This window comes from Nothobranchius furzeri, chromosome 4 (genome assembly GCF_043380555.1).
Source record: "Nothobranchius furzeri strain GRZ-AD chromosome 4, NfurGRZ-RIMD1, whole genome shotgun sequence".
Lineage (NCBI taxonomy): Eukaryota > Metazoa > Chordata > Actinopteri > Cyprinodontiformes > Nothobranchiidae > Nothobranchius > Nothobranchius furzeri.
Genome location: NC_091744.1, coordinates 5,602,046 through 5,623,381, shown reverse-complemented (window position 1 = coordinate 5,623,381; position 21,336 = coordinate 5,602,046). Strand labels below are relative to the sequence as shown.

General features: G+C 44.5%; 1 protein-coding gene across 2 annotated transcripts in view; it reads left to right on the top strand.

The window, feature by feature from the left end:
* The first annotated feature begins 5,538 nt into the window (after positions 1-5,538).
* adcy9 (adenylate cyclase 9) overlaps positions 5,539-21,336 on the top strand; it is a 49,033-nt gene continuing 33,235 nt past the window's right edge. For both annotated transcript variants that reach the window (XM_015967332.3, XM_015967322.3), the window contains exons 1-2: positions 5,539-5,769; positions 5,998-8,008. In XM_015967332.3, the coding sequence (XP_015822818.1) occupies positions 5,764-5,769; positions 5,998-8,008 (2,017 nt within the window). In that variant the 5' untranslated portion in view covers positions 5,539-5,763. The remainder of the gene's footprint in view (positions 5,770-5,997; positions 8,009-21,336) is intronic.

The following is a 21,336-nucleotide window of genomic DNA, read 5'->3' as shown; positions in this document are numbered from 1 at the left end:
GTAGGTGCGCTATGCCTGTTAGCTGTTATGCTAGTAGTTAGCTTTTTCAATTTGCCAATCATCAATAAAAAAACACTTATTTTGTTGGCATTATAGCAGAGCCTGGAAGTAAAAGTAAGAGAGCAATGCCTTTGGAGGTGCAGCAAATCACTAAAACCGGAGTGAACATCGGCACGGCCTACATTAGTTTGAGGGAGCTATAGGACGCTACAAAAACACGGACCGATGATGACCTGGCTTTGTTGCTTCAGGACTTGTAAGTAATGATATGTTTTGCCCAACTGTGTGGATCTTTTTACTTTGTGGTTTATTTTAGTATTAGTTGGCTTATGTTAGTGTTAGCTCGTTGTTAGCGATAGCTACAGCAGGCTGTTTATGACCGTTGTACTTCCTCTTTCAACCAGTAGGGCAGCGGAGCGGAAAACTGCTCAGCATTACTTCAAAATAAAGTGATGTCACAGGTTATCATGTAGATTTGCTTATTTTGTTCTTGTATTACAATAAAAAGCATCAAGACATTTTTGTGCTGATAGAAGAGTAAATTTAAAGGCCAAAACATTTCTCTTCCCAGCTGAACTCTCCAGCTCCTCCTGAGGGATCTCATGGAGTTCCCCGACCAGAAAGGAGAGTTCTGAGTCTCCTCCCTGTGGGAAGTGCACAAAAAAACCTCCAGAAGGAAGCAGCCAGGAGGCCTGAAACCAACTCAGATGAGAGATTTTGATAAGAAAGAGCAGCGGCTCTGCTCTGAGCTCCACCCATAGAACCAAGCTCCTGATCTAAACCTCCCACCCTTCAGCTTCTTCTGTCCAGGATCTCATTCTTGATTCATGTTAGATTTTTTCCTCGTTGTTTCTGCTGACGATGCTGAACTCAAAGCAGGGAGTTTCATTCGTTCCCACACATGCTCCTGTTCTACACGGATTGTGCATGTGTAATAAATCTTCAAACATGTGTTTGAGTGTGTGTAGTCTGTGTTTGCCAGAGCTAACACACCATGCTCCTCGGGCTTATCAACCAGGCTTTATCAACTCCTCAAACAGCCCTCCCTCATTAGCTCTTGAACTAAAGTACGAACACGCCACCCACACGCCACGGTCACTAACACCAACTAAAACGATGCACAGGTGGAATTTAACTCATAAACGTTATCTTATGTCGTGTTTAAAGAGGAATAAAGACTGAATCAGCACAGTAAACCTTTATGACCGTGTTTACTGGCTTTATATTTACTCCCCGTTCTAAATCACCGTTTACAGTTACACAAACAGGGACATTTTTTGTTTTCTTTTGGAAAATCTAAATAATACATTTTGTTACTCATCCTCTGAATGATAAATAATGCATTTTCCTTTTTTTTCTAACTTTTTACTAGGCATTTGAGCCATTTGAGCTCTCTGCAAACAACATAAGTGTGTTTTAACACTTCATAAAATACTAACAGAGCCCAGACCCGTCATTTCTAATAAATGGAAACACAGCATGTAGTTTGGATAACTCTGCATCTTTGTGTGAAAACCACATTTTTCATAAACTCACACCACAGCAGGATAACTCTGTTTGGGAAGTCGTTCCCTGGAAGAGGGGTTATTACGGATTTCATGCACGACTTAATAAACGAGAGCCTGAGGAGGATCCACAGAGCTCCTTAAATGGACTTTGAAGAAATGTGAAAGAGAGATGATCAACCATTTCATTACACAAGATAATCATATAAAACAAGATTTGTTAATAAAACAGACAACAAATATTCTCACTCATTATCTAAACTGCTTATTCCTCTGCAGGTCCTTGTGAGATCAGCCCCAGGCTGCTCAGACGGTGCTGACCAGCTTTGTGAAGCAGTCATGCACATGTTCATCCTGGGCCTTCGGCTGGATCAGGTCCCCATCCTGTGGAAGACCTCCTGCATTGTTCCTGTTCCCAAAACATCACATCCCAGAGAACCAGACCACTACAGACCAGTTGCCTTGACCTGCCATGTGATGAAGACCATAGAGAGACTCATCCTCACCCATCGATGTTCAGTGGTGAGCCCAGAAAAAGACCCTCTGTAATTTGCACATAAACCAAACATGGGGGTGGAGGATGTGCTCATACACCACCAGGCTCGGACTCGCCTCCAGATGCAGAAAAGCACTGTGAGAATCATGTTCTTAGACTTCTCAAGTGCCTTCAGCACCATCCAGCCGTGTCTACTGCAGCAGAAGATGAGGGGTGCAAGAGTGGACAAACATCTGACTGCATGGACCATCAACTACTTTACCAACAGGCCACAGTATGTGAGGCTACACAACTGTAAGTCTGAGGTGGTTGTGTGCAGTAAATGAGCTCCACAGGGTAAAGTGCTCTCACCCTTTCTCTTCACCTACAACACCAGAAGCTATCGCCTCCAGAAGTTCTCTGATGACTTGGCCATTGTCGGCTTTGTGTGTGTGTGTGTGTGTGGGGGGGGGGATGACCAGTAGTACTGGTCAGGCATCGTGAACTTTGTGGACTGGTGTGAGCATAACCACCTTTGCTTGAACACCACTAAAACAAAGGAATGGTGATTGACTTCCAGAGAAGCACTCCTCCTCACTCACCAGTAAACATCCTGGGAGCAGACATTGAGGTGGTGGATACCTTTAAGTACCTGGGTGTTCACCTCAACAGTAAACTGAACCGGTCCAACAACACAGACGTTCTGGATAAAAAGGGCCAAAGCCGCCTCCACCTCCTGAGGAGGCTGAGGTCCTTCTGAGTTAACTCCAACCTGCTAAAATCCTTTTATTGCACTGTGGTTGGCTCTGTTATCCACCCTGCTGCGGTCTGTTGGGCTGCATGCAGGTCTGACCGAGAGAGAAAAAGACTGAACAAGCTAGCTCGGTTCTGGGCTTCCTATTGGATTCAGCTGAGAAGTGTGAAAGGAGGATGGTGGTGAAGAAGATCCCCATCTAAAAAAAAACCTCCCACCCACTGTGTTCCACAGAGAGCATGAACAGCTCCTTCAGAGGCAGACTTAGACATCCCAGATGTAGATCTTTCATCTCCTCTGCAGTAAGTGTATAACTCCTCAGTTTAAGCTGTACTAGCTTCATCCTGTTACACAATAACATCACTGTAATACTCAGTATGTGTTCAATACTTGTGCAATACCGGATTTACATAGTATGTCTGTGTCCCTAACATACCCTGTGTATTTCTGGAACCCAAGTTTAATTTTTTTTTCTTGGTTGAAGGTTACAATAATATCTTACTGCATATGTGTATACACATGTACTTTTGTTATAATTTCTTCGAATTATTCTCTAACTGTTTGTGCTGTCTATTCTATTCTATACTTTTCTAACAACAACAACAATAATAATTATTATTATTATTATAATTATTATTGTTGTTAGTATTATTATTATTATTGTTATTATTATCATTATTATTATAGTATCAGTTGTCTCATGTAAACTGGTGGACACAGACAGCAGTAACAACTATAGGGTGGAAAATATAAATACATAGAAGTTAAAATATGGATGAGGCTAATTCCATTATTCACCACTAGCTGTTAAGCTACACTTGAACAACGGGTAAGCACCGGAAGTCAAAGTCTGCCTTCAAAATAAAGCACTAAACTGTTCGAATAACTCACTTTAATTTTACAAAAATGTGGGCAATTTTGATGGTGATGATGATGATGATATAGTCCGTGACGTACGTCTATTACAGCTAACATTGGTTTGAATTAAAATAAATGAGATTGTATTTCTTTATTTACGCTCTATTACAGTTGTAAGGCTTTAAGCGAGACATTAAATGAATGATGCAACCCAGGACAACCTGATAAAACACCGCGTGAAGCTGTTTAGATGCCTTCTCCGTTTAATCTGTCATTTTACAAACAATGTTGCCCCAAAATGACAGGGTGCGTCTTGAAGACGCAACCGGAAGCGGCGTTTGTCCTTATTTGGAGTAACTTTACCGCCTGCCTGGCTGCTCCCACCAACCCGCTCCGTCACAACAGCTGGGGAAGGATTTCCGACCCAGTCACCAGGAAAATGGTGGCAATTACAAGAGTGACGAACTACAGAAGAAGAAAACAACCGTAAACCCGACGCTGTGTGCGCGCTCAGACCCCGACTCCGTTTGGGAGCTGTAGGGGTGAAAGGGAGGCAATCCGCCGACGGACGGAAGGGGACGCACCGCCGCCGGAGCGCACGGTGTTGTGTTTGTTGGACACATGCGTGCCAGCGAAAACTAGAGCTACTCAGACCTGAGGAATTGGCTGCGACAAGGAGATAAGGAGCGGGTTTTAGGATTCCAAGGGAGTTCCGGCGCGGCTCTGAGGATTTTCTCCTGCTTTGCTCTGGGGGAATGCGAGGGGAGGAAATCCAGCCTCGGCTCCCAATAAGCAGAGACTCCTAACTGGTGGCTCTCTTCTCCAAACGCAGGAAATACGGCCTGGAAAGGAAAAAAAAAGTTTTGGAGTCTTTGGAGACGAGAGGGGGCCTATCGTTGACGCTCTGGATGCGTTTTTTTGTAATTTTTTCCCCACTTCTAACATATTAACCCTTGTTTTATGTGCAAGAGAAAAAGTTGAAGAAAACCATATTTTTTTTTCCTTTTCATGCTGCCGGTGGTGGTTTTTGCAAGAGTTTTGATCATAACTATTTATAGCGGAGCCTGTTCTGACCGAGGCTGAATGTTTTGCCAACTGCGCGCAACAAGTTGCAGACACTCCCAGCGGAGGTAAAGCCACGCTAAAAGATTGACAGTGGATGGGATTTTCTGCTCTTGTCTTGTCGGATCGCGGCTTGTTGATTAGGACTGCCCCCTCTCGGAGCCCCACTTTGGGAAGCGGAGAGAGGGTGGGGGGAAATAAACAGTGGAGATCCGGAGAGGGAGTTCAGGAAAGGACGGGGCTGCATCCGTGGGAATAGGCCTGCCTGTCGGGCCTCTTCAGGATTTGGGTCATGAGCTGGACATGGCTCCAAAATAACTGTCTTTTTTTCTTCCTCTTCAGAATTCTGCTTTGAATAAAAAAATGGCATGGGAATGTCTGAGTATAAGAGTTGGACAGCCTTCACGCACTGAGCCATGCTTGGATGTAGTGGGAGGTAAAGCCGATTTAATTATAGATCAGCCACTTTCTAATTAATTGCCGTAACAGCTCTCTCCGGTTTTACCTGGTAAAACTCTTACATTTTGTAAAACCATCACACAGAGTGACTATTCAAGAAAAACAGTTAGTTTGCTTCAGAATGATCTATTTTAAAATAAGTCGTTTAGAATGAGAAAAAAGGTAAAATCCACCTGTTTTTATTGCTCATAATTAACAGTCTGGGGTCAGTGGAGCGAAGGGGTGTAAATTGGGCATCTGTCCATGTTATAACGGATTACTTTCGCAGCCTCACTGCTGTGCACAACTGTTGACAGCTTCAGTCAGTTCCCACAGTGAAACATTGAGCTCCTGTTTTTATTTAAAAAACTATTTTATTTAATCACAACGGGAGAAATTGGCTCATTCCCTCTGACTTTGGGATGGATCAAAACATTGCCGCCATCCAGATGAGATAATTGGCAGCCGTTTCCAACGTCAGCGCGGACTTGACTAAGAAAAGCAGTCGCATCACTAATCAGTCCTTTCCCAGAAGGATGCTCCACTCTGCAGGCAGGAAGGGTGATGACAGCGTTTTAACCGCAGCTGGAGAGAAAGCTGGACTCATAACCTGAGCCTGTTTGGACACAGATGCGTGTGATGTGAGCGATGACGCAAAAACCCAGGGTCGGATGGTGGTGAGCTCCAGAAACTAACAGTTGTGTGTGTGTGTGTGTGTGTGTGTGTGTGTGTGTGTGTGTGTGTGTGTGTGTGTGTGTGTGTGTGTGTGTGTGTGTGTGTGTGTGTGTGTGTGTGTGTGTGTGTGTGTGTGTGTGCAGGCTGCTTGTGCGTAGCCGACTCGTCTGTGCCGTGCTCACCATTCATGCACCTTTTGCTCCCCCCTCCCTCTATGCCTGTTTTGTCAGTCCATCATCGTCGCCTCCTTCCTCCAATCCGCGCCTCTCGCACTCACGCAGCGCGCGTGCACGGTGTCTGATTTCCACCATCAAAAGAAATTATTGCTATTTAACACCTCTGTTGCACTCCGTCGAATCAGAGTCAACATGGCCACTCTGCAACACCACCGGCAGCTTCTTATGCAGGGCACTGAGGTGAGCTGCGACTCCGGCGGGGATGGAGCCGTAACTGTGCGCATTGCCAATAACTCGTCACGCACGCATCAACATGAGCCACTTCGGGGTGCCAACAGTGACGCAGGAAGAGGAGGAGGAGGAGGAAGAAGAAGCTGTGGGGCCGCCAATAAAGTGAATCCTACCCTCCACAAATACAGCATCTCCTCCAGTTCCAGCTCTGCAGACGTCAGACCAGCCACGACCTCCACCTCTAGGGTGAAAAGGAAAGCCCCTCCGCTGTTTGAACGCTCTGCAGCTCAGTGCTGGGACCCCAAGTTTGACTCCCCCATCCTGGAAGAGGCGTGCCAAGAGAGTTGCTTTCCCCAAACACAGCGACGATTTCGTTATGTCCTCTTCTACCTAGCAGTGGCAGCTGTGCTCTGGGGGGTGTACTTTGGGATCAACAAGGAACGCTGCTGCCCCATGGCCTTTCTTGTCCCCACTGCCTTGTTTTTGACTTTACTGGTGCTCCTCTTTCTGTTCACCTTCACCAAGCCATATGTGTGGCTGTACAACCAAACCTCCTTGCTCTTGATAGCCATCACCTTTGCCATCACGTTAGCTCCACAGATACAAACTGCAGGCTATGACTGTGCAGGCGGTGGGAATTCCTCACATCTCCACCTGAACAAAAATGTCTCCCCTGAGATCCCGTGCATCTCTCTTGTCGGCACCTTTTCTCTCTGCATAGAGGTTCTGTTGTTGTTATACAGCGTCCTCCATGTCCGTCTGTATGCCTCAGTGATGCTGGGCCTCTTATATTCAGTACTATTCGAGGCACTGGGTTGGCTACCGTTTCTTCAGAGGAGCTATGACTCTAATGGACAGATGTCCAGTTGGGAAGACACCATTTTCTGGCAGGGACCGGGTAAATGTCTGCTCCATTTATGTGCGCACGTCATCGGTATCCACCTGTTCATCATGACAGAGGTGCGCTCCCGCAGCACATTTCTCAAAGTGGGGCAAGCTATAATGCATGGAAGAGAGCTGGAGGTGGAGAAAGCCTTGAAGGAGCGTATGATCCATTCTGTCATGCCGAGACAAGTTGCCGACGAGCTATTGAAGCAAGGTGATGACGAGGGTGGCGGTGAGAATTCTGGCAAGAGATATTCCTCTGGTGCTTGCTCTACTTCAGCTGTTGTAGTTGGTGGCGGAGGAAGCGGTGGAGCTCTACAAGCCCAAAGTGTCATGAGCTCCAAGAATAACCCACACAACAATCAAAAACGCAAAAAGACCTCGATACCCCGAGCACAGCTGATATTTCGGCCCTTCAACATGAAGCGTATGGACCCTGTCAGCATCCTTTTTGCGGACATTGTGGGCTTCACCAAAATGTCTGCCAACAAGTCTGCACCAGCTCTGGTGGGACTTCTTAATGACCTGTTTGGACGCTTCGATAGACTCTGTGAACAAACCTTTTGTGAGAAGATCAGCACTCTTGGAGACTGCTACTACTGTGTAGCAGGCTGTCCCGAGCCCAGGCCAGACCACGCCTACTGCTGCGTGGAGATGGGCTTGGGCATGATCCAGGCCATCGAGCAGTTCTGCCAGGAGACATGTGAGACTGTCAACATGCGTGTCGGTGTCCACACTGGCACCGTTCTGTGTGGCATCCTGGGAATGAAACGCTTCAAGTTTGATGTGTGGTCCAACGATGTCAATCTGGCTAACTTGATGGAGCAGCTAGGTGTGGCTGGGAAGGTTCACCTGTCAGAAGCTACAGCCCAGTTTCTGGATGGCCGGTACCAGACGGAGGACGGAAACGTGGAGAGAGCCGGTCAGAGCGTTCTGGAGAAACTGAAGGGTAAGCAGCTGTTTATCTTTCCTTTCCGTGCTTTTCTACACTGTTTGCATCAGACCATTGATCCCTTTGAACATTTAACTTCTAATCTGAAAAAGATCAATTGGCTTATCTTCAGGGTACATTAAGATTGTGATTGTGGAGCTTTGAGCTCAATTTAAGACCAACAAAGCATCAAAACTAAGTGATATTGGTTGAAACCGGAATGTCTTCACATTAAAACATGGTCATCTGGTCGAATTGGAGTCGATGCACGTTTCATCAGCAACGTTAACTGTCCTATCATCAAACCAGGAGATCACAGCACTGGGGTGTCCTCCCCCATCTCATAACAATAGCAGATAAATCTGTGTTATCAATACGCAGCACATTGCTCATGATCATTTCATGACAGGGACAGCAGTAGCTCAGGAGGTAGAGCGGGTTGTCCAGTAATCGGAAGGTTGCAGGTTCGATCCCGGCTCCCACCTTGCCTGCTGGTGGTGGTTGGAGGGACTGGTGGCGCCATGTGTTCAGCAGGCCTCGCCTCTGTCAGTGCGCCCCAGGGCAGCTGTGGCTACATCATAGCTCATTCATTGTGTTGTGAAACGCCATGGCGGGTCGCAGAACCTTGCGTTATACAAATTCAGGCTATTTTACCATTTCCTTTTTCGTAAAATCCTAATTCCACTAATTCCATAGGCAGATATGGGCAATTATTCTGACATTCAAGCGCATAACTCTTATTTTGAATCCCGGAGGCTTGTGCCACAGAGATTAGAGCCTTTAATCTTCTAATACAACAAATGGATTTGAAATCCTTGCCACAGACAAATGTTCACAACTTGCACCATAACAATATAAATAAATACTTAGCAGCTCAAGGATCACAGGGTGCATCTGAGAAGGCAGGCTTAGATCTTTAACTGACAGAAAGCTGGTGTGGCACATTTGATAAGGTTATGTAGATGAAGACAAACAAGGTCAGCTGCAAAGATTAGCCCTATCTTGGATTTGTTTGAGCTCTCAACCGGTTCAATTGTTGGCTCTTGTTTTCTTTCCTCTTTTTTTTTGTCTTTGTTTGGTTGCTGTTGTTAGGTGCCCTGAGCTGAGATTGCAGTCGATACGGGCAGGACTGACTGGATTTACTGTTCTTTAGGCCGTTGGGTTCCAGTGGATTAAACGGGTGCCCCAGCTGTAGTGGAAGGGTGCAGAGAGCAGGCAGACGCTATACGGCAGATGAAATACAACGGAGGACATTTGTCTCCTTCCTGTGAAACTCGGGTGCTCGGGGATAAGAGATAAATGGATGAAAATGTTATTAAAATGTTTGGTGCCGAGGTTTATTAGCAAGTCAAGTAGTCCTAGTAATAAACAAGATGACGGTTTATATATAGCAAGGAAAAAGCAACACGTTTCTGGGTAATTTACCTGATAAAATTTGATCTGCAGCACTTTTAAAATCGAAAGATTCACTCCATTTGGAGATCTTAAGATATAACTCGTAATGAATTGATGTTTAACACAGACCATTGCCAATGAATTTGGACAGTCACACGCCGCCTCAGTCAATGGCTCTAATCTCTCCAGCAGGGAATTCCTCGTGGGATGTCTAATCTTAGGTCACTGGTGAAAAGAAACTGTCTGTTCTATTGTCAGGCCGTATGTCAGAGTGTATTCACTCTTGGCTCTAAATGGTGCCATCACTCTCTATTTCCAGACTGGCGAACAGCGACGGAGCGAGATATTGACAAGCAGCTTTTGTTGAGGGAGAGAAAAGGGGAGATTGAGTGAGTGGTGGGGAGTTTTCCTACTGAAACACGGAGCAGCAGTTTCCTGCTCAGAGAGGGAGACGACACTGGCAGTTTGCTTCTGTCATGCAGATAATAAAGATAAATAGACAGTTTCATTGTGAGAGGAACCAGAGTAAATGTTTTATTGATGAACTATTGGGATGCTGCTTTGTGCAGGAGAAATGAACAGATTCGTTAAATAATCAGCGAGAGCAGTTAAACTCTGTGTCCTCTTGATTTGTCCTTCGGTAGAAATAGTTTCTCCGTTAGAGTCTGTTGCGTTTATGTCTTGGCACTCAGTTGTATAGGTGTCTGTGTCTCGGGCTTTGTCGTCTTATACAGGTCTAATTAGTTTCTCCCATTTCCTTCAACTTGATAAGCAACCTTTTATACAGTGTGTTTTTACTTGAACTCAGTTACTCTTTTTCTGCCTTGCCGCTGTTGTTGATGAAGTGTGTTATTGTGTTTCCTCCTCCTCTCTTCTGTCTCTAGCCTTTTTTATTTTTCACATCCTCCGTTTGGCTTTTTCTCACTGTTTTCACGTTATCACATTCGTTGCCTCAGTCTCCCACCTGTCACCCAGGTCTCTATTTGTGGTCTGTTGTGTAACACTGGTTGTCTGTCTAGTCTCCGCAGCCTGAAAAAGGTTTCCTTTGAGTCAATCTCTTCTTAGCTCTTCATGGGCTGTTTTCAAAGCAAGATGAACTAAATCTATTGATGTTCAAGCACGAGTTAAGTTTGAGTGGAGGCACATCTTTAAGATTTTATTGTATGTTTTAATATTTCTGGCACAGCTTTGAACTTGGCATGAATTAAGGTACACATATACAGCTAGTTAAAGGTGTGAGACACTCGTTTAATCAATACATTTGCAGGGGGGGGGGTCTCTCAGATGCGCTTGTTTCAGGAACTAGCAGAATTCCACATTAGGGGAGCACTAAACACGGCAGGATTTGGAGTCTTATTTCCTGATATTTGGACATGTTGCCTTGGATTGGATAACAGCAACGTGATTCTACCACTGACTAATTGCTCTGCAACGTCGATGTTCTATCCCCACTGTCTCTCCTCTGATGTTATTGAGCTACAAATCTTTCACACCAGGGGTGTTCTGTTGCTGAAATATACAAGTGTATAATAAATGGAAGACCCAGGGAAGTGCAGTGGTTTAGCAAGACCGACTACCGGATGGTCCAATAGTTGTTTTCTGTGCGAAACCTGTTATTGGTTGAGGTTTTTAGACAAATGCGTGAGAACCATTTAGATTTTTTTTTTTTTGCTCATTAACAGCCACTAGTTATATGAACAGAAAGCCCCTGACTGCCAGCGTTTTTGAGCATTTTTACTGTTTTTGAACAGTCACAGGGGGCGACAGTGGCACAGGAGGTGCTCGCCCTGTAATCGGAAGGTTGCAGGTTCGAACCCCGCTCAGTCTGTTGTTGTCATTGTGTCCTTGGGCAAGGCACTTAACCCCCCTTGCCTGCTGGTGGTGGTCGGAGGGACCGGTGGCACCAGTGCTCGGCAGCCTCGCGTCCGTCAGTGCGCCCCAGAGATGCTGTGGCTACATCGTAGCTCATCCCCACCAGTGTGTGAATGTGTGTGTGGATGGGTGAATGACTGATTGTGTTGTAAAGCACCTTGGGTGGTTCCAGGACTCTTGAAGGTGCTATATCAAATACAGACCATTTGCCATTTACAGAATATTGTGCTCTATGACCATGTAAACACCCAAACTACCAAAAGAAAGAGTAGACTAACTTCTTACATCAGGAAGAATCGTAGCGTTTGTAGCTTTTTCCGTTCTTTTACAATTTGTTGTTGAAGTGTGAGCAACAGAAGCTTTTCCGGTTAGTGCCTCGCTGTTTTCACAGCAACGTCCTAAAACAATCCCCTAAGTCATGAATTTTCTGTTTCCTGATCACGTGTCGTGTGCCACGCATGGGTGAAAATCAGCTGTAGAGCCGTGATCTTTACTCTCAAGGTGCAAGGGCTTGTTCCCGGGCCCGCCCTGTAGTTAACGAGTTAATCTCTACAATATACTTATAGCTGCACTATGTGAAAATGTTGTTAAGAGACATACATTTTGCAACTTTAATTGCTGGAGAGCAGTTGCTGTGGCTCTACTCCAAGCCCCTCTCGGACTTTGAAGCTTCTTGGCTTATAGCAGCCTGGGTGGGGGCAGGGTGGGTGTGGCCAGCTCCACCTTGTTTTCTGAGCCCTGAAACAGCTCATTCTGGAAGGTACAGAAACGGCCAAGAATAAAACTGCTGAAATACCTTCATGTAAAAGGGATTTAATGCAAAGATGTTCATAAGCATGTTTGGTACAGACCATAGAACTATTATAACTTCTAAAAACTTGTAACGTGTCTCCTTTAAATATGTTAATTAGCCATTTCTCTTTTGCTCTATGTTTGGCATCACCTAATCAAGTCCTGTCATGTCTCTTTTAGCTTCCAGTCGCAGGAACCTTCCCATGTTTCACCTCACATGATCAGAATAAAAGCTCTTGTGCTCTGGGCTGTTGTTACCACGGTCTATCTACTGTACTGGCGTGTTTAGATTTTCCCTTGGAGTGCTCCGAGTGTTTCCTGTTGTGCTGAGATCCATTAGTCTTGCTTAGTTCTTACCTTGCAGCCTTCAAGCAACATGTTCAACAGTGAACCTGTTACACTCAAGGATCAGACCTTGAACTCTGTGTCGTAGCGCTGGCTCCTGTTCAGTTTTGGTTTATGTCATCTCAAGGTGGTGTCTCTGTGTGTGCATAGATGTGTGCTTTCCTTGATTTGTCTGTGCAAGTGTATGCAAACAAATCTTGGCTACAGTGAGTTGCAGAAGGATCCCATTACCTCAGGCTGGTTGGTCTGTGCTAAATCAAACATGCCACCCAAAAATGCCATTGCATATGAAAGCTCCTTAACCAGGTTAGCCCCCAGTGTGTCATGGCTTTGCTGTTCAAGCCATATTTGGCTTAGTCTCTGTTTTTTTAAGGTAAATGCAAACAGTTCCTTGTGTGAAAAATGACTCTTTTTGCACTGACAGTCCAGTAAATGATTAATCCTAAACTACATTTGTTGTTAATGTTTGTTTCACACTTTTTCAATTTAATTTGAAACCTCTCATTTTCACAACCACCGTGGCAGCAGTGTATGAGATATTTCATCTTTGCTTCCTGCCACCAGTTTCGCACATTTTTCCCTTTGGATTTAGATTTTAATACAGAACATGTGAGGAAGAAATGGTGATAATTAAAGCAGGGCCAGACAGCAGTAAGCTCCTCTCTCTGTTGCAGAATAATTGCTTCTCCTCCTCAGAATTTCACCTTTAAGTGACAGCTGCACTGCACTGCTGGCTTCTCAAACAAAATGCCTGTTTGCTTGCTTGTTGTGTATGTTTTAGAATAAAGATAAGGCAATCAGGAAACCTAAAAAAGCCACTGATCACATTTAGGTGTTTACACCTGTGTGTGCTGCTTGCATGTCTGTAAAAGTTATTTTCAGAATGTATTGTTGTCTATGTGAAGCGCACTCTGTGTTGGTGTTAATTTGTTCTTTTTTTATTGTGCTATTTTCCAACATTTTCCCTCTGTTCTGTTTTTTTTAATAGTCTTAAATGTGCTGTTTTGTTAGAAAGTAATTTCTGTACCGGCGTGTATAGAAACAAGAGTTAAAATTCATTTATTTGTTTGTTTGTTTGTTTATTTGTTTATTTATTTGGGACAATGCACATTAATGAACAATCAAGTACTTATGTACAGACTGTAAATGAGTCAGATTACAGCACAAAAATGACATATGACCTGCATTTTAACGAAATCTGAATAAAGTTTTTCTTGTCTGAAAAGGTTTTAAATGGGAACTTAAGCTAACATCTGGCTCTTTAAAAACAGAGGTTAAGATTATTTACTCGATGCTAGAAACATTAATTAAAATAATAAATCAAAGGAGAATGGTAGTGATATTCTCTCTGACTTCTGTACTATGAGGGTTTATGATAGCATTTAGAAAAGTTTCCTCTTAGATTTTATCCACCTGCGGGCTCGGCCATATTAGCCTACAAATTATATGATATTTCAAGCAATGCAGTAAAGTTTCGTGTTAATGTAGAATAAAGAAAAATAAATGAATGTTTGTTATTTTTGGCCTACCATTGATAACGATCAATATTTGGCATTGAAATGTAGTGTGTGTGTGTGTGTGTGTGTATAATTGCATCAGTTTATACTCTTTTAATGACACCGTGTTTACGAACCTTGCGTACGTCAAAGAGAAACAGCCGGCTGTTTTTTCATCTGGACCTAAAAAATGGCGACTGGTGTTTAGCACTCTCGCGTATCCTCTGGCAATGGAGGTTTCTGGTCCCGGTGGATGCTAGCCTAGTGAACTAGACCAAATTCTTGCTTTGCAAAGTTTGGTCTAGGCACGCTCCATTGGAACCTCCACAGCTCCTACCAGGACTCTGGCTAGCCAATCACAGCTCTCTAGAGGGGTTTCAAACACATAAAGAGCTGTGATTGGTCCATAATGGTGGGCCAATCATAGTGCTCTATCTGCTTAGTGAACAAATCACAGAGCTTTATCCGCTTTGTGGGCCAATCAGGGCACTCTATATGCCTGGTGGGTGGGATGATGCAACAGAGTGAAACGAGAGTATGTCACATTCATTGTCCAGTGGAATGCGGAGATCATTTGAAAGACAACGGTAGAACCTGCCCCACAACCGAGAGCCGTCAATGGAGCGTTGCCAGACTAAATAATACATTTATTTAATCTGGCTTGCCAGGCTAGGTGGACGCAGTATCACGGAGGATACCCGAGGGCAGGAGGGATGCCTGGGGAAAACGGAGACAGAAGCGCAGCGTCACACCCACAGTTTTGAGAAGTCAAGTAGTCACACAGGATGCGCTGAGCACTTCTTGTCGTGACTATCGCGTGGGGCTAGAGAACAGGAAGCAGGAAGTGACTCTATTGTTTATACGTGATCAGAATTGTCGTCGTGTTTTGTGAGACTATTTATTTGAAAATGGGCAAGTGTGCTATTCATTAGAATATTTTAAGATCAATAGTACTTTAATGTTATCAATACTGCCATTGGGTTTGTGCCAGCGGTTTGGTTTGTGCTGTAAAGCCGTTTTGCGTCGTAGTCTGTTGTAAAGTACTCCACAATGTTTTAAATTCAATCCAATTCAAATTCAAAAATACTTTATTGATCCCAGAGGGAAATTGATTGCTGTAGTAGCTCAGAATAATAATAATAATCAAGTCGTCAAAGAGTTGTTGTATATTACAATGGCTGTTGGCAGGAAGTATCTCCAGTAGCGGTCAGTGTTGCAGCGAAACTGAAGAAGCCTCTGACTGAAGACACTCTTCCGTTGTCGGACAGTCTTGTGAAGAGAATGCTCAGGGTTGTCCATCATTTTCTTGATTCTCTGGAGAATCCTTCTTTGCATCATCTCCTCCAGCGGTTCCACAGTCGTCCCCAGAACAGAACCGGCCTTTTTTATTAGGCTGTTGAGCCTTTTCAGGTCCCTGCTTTTGATGCCACGGCTTGAGATAGAACTGGCGCCTATCTTCAGCGCCTCGGTGTGGCACTTCTGGGATGCAGCGCTCCCCCGTGTAACCACTCTCATCATCTATAATGGCTTCTACTTAAAATGACGGCGAGGCACGCTCGTCTCCGGTGTGCCCTAGGCTTGAGTGTTCCGTGACCGTGTTTGGATTAGCTTGTTTGCAGATTTGCAATAACAGCTTTAACTGAGTGGTAAGTCCTTCATGTCCAATTGGAAGTGGATTACAGGATTGTCCTATATCTAGTTGACTTTCCTCTGCCGATGTCATTAGGTTTTATTCTGCTCAGCTTCCCAGGCAGATTTCAAGGAACATTTTCTGTCATTATCCGCATCCCTCGGATCTGTAGTAACACTGTCTCTCCCACACAGCCGTCTTAATTGACTGTTTTTTTCCCCTCATACAGCCCACATTCTTTGCTTGAGGTTTGTCATTCCTGTTGCTCAAGAATGTCATGAGTCAAGTTGGTTTATGTGTGTTCACTGTTGATAAGCGTGCTGCGCCCTGTCCTCGCCTGACAGCAGATAAATAGCACACCCTTGCACCCTCACATGCTTGTACTTCCACCTTTGTAAAGCCGTAAAACTAGCCTTTTCCTTAACTGTCTCCTTTACCGGAATACACCCACACATGCCCACGTGTTCATCTTTAAATTGGTTTTTCCTGCTATTATTCCTTTGCGTTTGCAATACCTTCCTCTATTTTTAGAAGGAGCTCAATTATTTTATATGAATTCCAAACATATGATTCACTTGCTCATCTGTATGTCTGCATATGAGTCATCAGTCATTAGGCTAACCATTACATAATGGCTGTTGTGACACATGAAATTGCCTGTATAAAGACAGTTAATGATTATTTATTATCATAATCATATGAAACTACGAGGTTCTGCTGGTATTTGATGTAAAGATGAGCTTTTGCATTCTAATCAGATTTTACAGTCATCACCAGTCTATAAAAACATATTAAAAAGTTAAGTTTTTTGCCAGTGCAGACTTTTTTAAACAACACACATATGGCACTTTGCACACACTTTAAATTGACATTATTATGTCATGAAAGTTACAAATGAATAACTGGCTCATGCATCGGTCATCTTGGGGTCAATGAGAAGCGTTGCAGATCCCATCTCATACAGAAGGTGTCAATAGAGTAAGAATAATACCTCTACACTAGCAGAATAGAACTAGAAGTGGCACAGGAAGTGCATTCTTTATAGTTAAACTTATTTATACAGTTTTAGCCTTTTTTTGTTCATATTTGATCTTTTTTTTTACAGCAACCTTTTATGCTTTGATATCCTGCTATTAGGCATTACTGTTGTAGGTACCAGATCTGCTTGAGGTGCTCTCTCTGCCGATGATGTCACATTGCATGATGACTGGAAGTTGGCACAATGACATATGAGATTTTGGTTGGTCCAGAGTAATTGTTGGCTTTACGTTGGCACGTTGATTTCTAAGATTTTGGTAGGTCTGAACAAATTGCGGGAGTTACATTGGCGCATTAATGTTGAGGATTTTGGTTGGTCTAAAGACATTGCAGGATTTACATTTGGCTGGTCGTCGTCGTCGTCTTCCTCCGCTTATCCGGGTCTGGGTCGCAGGGGCAGCATCCCAACTAGGGAGCTCCAGACCGTCCTCTCCCCAGCCACCTCCACCAGCTCCTCCGGCAGGACCCCAAGGTGTTCCCGGACCAGATTGGTGGTGTAACCTCTCCAACGTGTCCTGGGTCGACCCGGGGGGCCTCCTGTTGGCAGAACATGCCCGAAACACCTCCCCAGGGAGGCGTCCAGGAGGCATCCTGACCAGATGCCCAAACCACCTCAACTGACTCCTTTCGATCCGGAGGAGCAGCGGTTCTACTCCGAGTCCCTCCCGAATGTCCGAGCTCCTCACCCTGTCTCTAAGGCTGAGCCCGGCCACCCTACGGAGGAAAGTCATTTCGGCCGCTTGTATCCGCGATCTCGTTCTTTCGGTCATTACCCAAAGCTCATGACCATAGGTGAGGATTGGGACGTAGATCGATCCGTAAATCGAGAGCCTGGCTTTCTGGCTCAGCTCCCTCTTCCCCACGACAGATAGGCTCAGCGTCCGCATCACTGCAGACGCGGAACCAATCCGCCTGTCGATCTCACGATCCCTCCTACCCTCACTCGTGAACAAGACCCCGAGATACTTAAACTCCTCCACTTGAGGTAGGACCTCTCCCCCGACCTGGAGTTGGCAAGCCACCCTTTTCCAGTCGATAACCATGATCTCAGATTTGGAGGTGCTGATCCTCATCCCAGCCGCTTCACACTCGGCCATGAACCTACCCAGCAACAGCTGAAGGTCAGAGCTGGATGAAGCTAGGAGGACCACATCATCCGCAAAAAGCAGAGACGAGTTTCTCCTGCCACCAAACTCGACACACTCCACACCACGGCTGCACCTACAAATTCTGTCCATAAAGGTAATGAACAGAACCGGTGACAAAGGGCAGCCCTGGCGGAGTCCAACCCTCACCGGGAACAGGTCCGACTTACTACCGGCTATGCGGACCAAACTCACGCTCCTCTGGTAAAGGGACTGAATGGCCCTTAACAGAAAGCCACCCATCCCATACTCTTGGAGCATCCCCCACTGGGTGTCCCTGGGGACACGGTCATAAGCCTTCTCCAAATCCACAAAACACGTGGATTGGTTGGGCAAACTCCCATGCCCCCTCCATCACCCTTGCAAGGGTATAGAGCTGGTCCACAGTTCCATGGCCAGGACAAAAGCCACATTGCTCCTCCTCAATCTGAGATTTAACTATCAATCGGACCCTCCTCTCCAGTACCTTGGAGTAGACCTTTCCAGGGAGGCTGAGGAGTGTGATCCCCCTATAGTTGGAACATTTGGTTGGGCCAGACTAATTGTAAGGTTTACACTGGCTCAATGATGTAGAAAATTCTTGCTGGTCCAGACAAATTGGGGGAGTTACGTTGGTAAATTGACGTAAAAAATTTGGATTGGTCTAGACTAGAGTTGCAGAGATTAACCAGTTTGACTGTTAACCCCCTGTAAAGAGGTCTCCAGCACCACCAATAAAACAAAAAGACAATAGCGCGACCCGCATGGACAAAGACAAAAGTGAAACAGAAACGTTAAAACTTTTTCTCAAAGTTACGTTTAGTTTATAGGAATTTGTCATCATACTGTGCACGGGTCAGGTCAGTTGTGATGACTCACAAAAAGCTGTCGTCATGAATTTGAGATTTTTCTTCTGCTTTCATCACTGTGAAATTATTATCGTGAGCAGATATTTGAATGTGACATTGTCGGCTTGTTTATTATTTATTTAATTTAACAAAATACCAGAAAACCAAAGACACTATAAATTTAGCATCGACCTACAGTATCAGCCCAAGTCTGACACACTTAAATGCTGTTGTGATATAATTTTGCTATCTGGGATGTAAAGTGCTCTGTTGAAAGAGAGTTGTGTGACACCAGAGGGAGGAAGACAAGAAAGAATGAAAGAAAAGATGGAGCATATTTTCTGGTCATGACCTTTTCCCAAGGATTTCCCACAGTCTTAACTTTGGGCAGCAAGGGAGGTGTGCGTGTGTGCGTGCGCGAGGCGTGCTTTGTAAAACCATGGCATACAGCAGATTGATTCACCCCATGCATGACTCAAATAAGATTCAGGTATTAAATGTAAAAATGGAGAAATGCCCTTAAAAGGATGATTAGCTGCCATTTTGCCACCATGCCTCAGCACCATGTAATCTCTGTTCTAGGATGTGTCTTTGAACTCCACTTTTGCATAACATGCAGACATTTTTAAATAAACTGTCAACAGCTTTGTCTTAGCTGCAAAGCCAAGGTTGGTCATTTCCTCCTTCAGGACTGTCCTCTACCGCTGAGCAGCCATCTCCTCGGGAAAAACCCAGAACTGGGGCTCAAACCCTCCTTTTAACAGCTGTGTGCTCGTGTTTGTGTATTTATCCAGAATGATGCAGATGGAGTGTGTCACTGTTTCTGTCACCCAACTGCACTACATGCCACAGAAACGCACACTTGTACAACCGACCGGGGAACTAGACTAATAATTGCTAAACAAGCTGAACGATGAACACATACTTGTACACCTCTAATCTGCATTGTCTCTAAACCATTTGGTAAATGCTCAAGTGTACCCCTAGGGTGATGTGCGTTTGACCCAGAACCCAAGAAGTTATGTTCAGTAATTCACCACGCTCCCCAGAGATGCATAATTAAATCCCTGCAGAGTTAATTAGAAAAAAAAGAGAAGAAAAGAAGGGAATATTTTAATGGAAAGAGAGGACGAAACTCCCTGGACTGAGACGATGGCACAAAGGAGGAAAGGGAGGAGGGACCGATGGACGGGAGGGTATTTGAAGGAGGATCGTGTGAGAGCCTCGTCCCCTGGTTCCATCTGCATGTCCAAATATGGAGGCCTCTGCTATTGTTGAGGCTCGTTCTCAAGACCTACCAACAACCAGGGAGGAAAGTAGAAGGATGGAGAGGAAGGGGCTGTTGTGTGTGGGTGTGCACATTAAAGACAGAGCAGCGGGAGAAAGAGTAAGTGAAAGTCCGATGGCTGAAAATGATTGAGCCTGACAAAACACCTGATTTAGGTCTACAGTGATATGTGAAGCATGCAGGAGAATATTTTTTTAGCATAATTTGTTCAAAATGGAATGCTAACGTCTCTGGACAAGAGCAGGTGACGAAAACAAATGTTGGAGCAACACTCGCATTCCAGGATGTACGAGGATAATCCAGAGTTGAGTTAATTCCAGCTAAATGTCCAGCTTGCGGTCCCTGTCCTCTTCCTCATTTGTTGGCAAGCCCCAGATCCATAACCTGCCAGACACTCACTCGCCCTGACACTCGCTTCGTTCCTCATTCGTCCACACCGTTGACCTTGGGAGACACACAATTAGGAGAAAATACACACATTTGTAGTTAGATCACAATTAATTGATACTAAAGTGTAAACTATTATGAAATTGCAAATTTCATGCATATTTGATTCAAAATTTTGTTTGTTTGTTTGAATTCAATCACAACTTTGCAAACACATCCAAGAGTTACTACAAACTCATAGAAAGTTAATTGAAAAGATAGCAACACCGGTTTGGGACTAGTTCCAACAAGGCCCTGAAACTCTTGGGAGGAATTTCAGAACTTTTGATTTTTGAGTAACCTTAGAAAGTTTGTTTTGAATGTTATTTTTGGTTATTGTCTCAGCCCAGTTAGGTACTAGATGGTGTGCTTCCAGCTGCTAACAGGAGTCAACTTTTTTCACATAAATGTCAGTTAATCTCTGCTACTTACTGTTATTTTTTGTGCCAGTCAATCTCAAAGCACCTACCCTATGTTTTCTGCACCTTTCACAGTAACACATAGTCCGATCTTGAGCAGGTTTTGTGACTGAGGCTTAACCTTTTTCATACTCACATGTTCACATGTCTTTGTGTGGGACCAGAGGGGAGCCGGCGACCTTTGGGTTGCTGGGGATAGTTTTGATCATGTGGTTGTAAACCGCCACAAGGTGAAAGGTCATTTGTCAGGAAGTGGTGAGTCCGGGCTGGGATTACCCTCTTGGGATTAGCTGAAATGTCACTGGTATTATAAAACATGCATTCATTCTATCAACAGAGTTTGGGGCTTTTTTTGGTGAATTTCTGCTCTTTCTATTATTTACTGTGTACTTTTTTGTCTTTTAAACTGAGGCTTCTTCAGAGTGAAGTTGATCTTCTGGATGACTGTAGCTTCTGCCTGATTCTGAAACAAATGGTGGCAGTATACAAACATGTCTGTACTATTGTTTTTACAGCCATGAAAAATACGACTGTTAGGGGATTAATATTCAGTAGGGATGTAAAAAAAATATCGATATGGCAATATATTGTGAATTTTTTTCCCCAGCGATATTATATCGATATTAAAAAGCTGCATGGTGGCGCAGTGGTTAGCACTGTTGCCTCGCAGCAC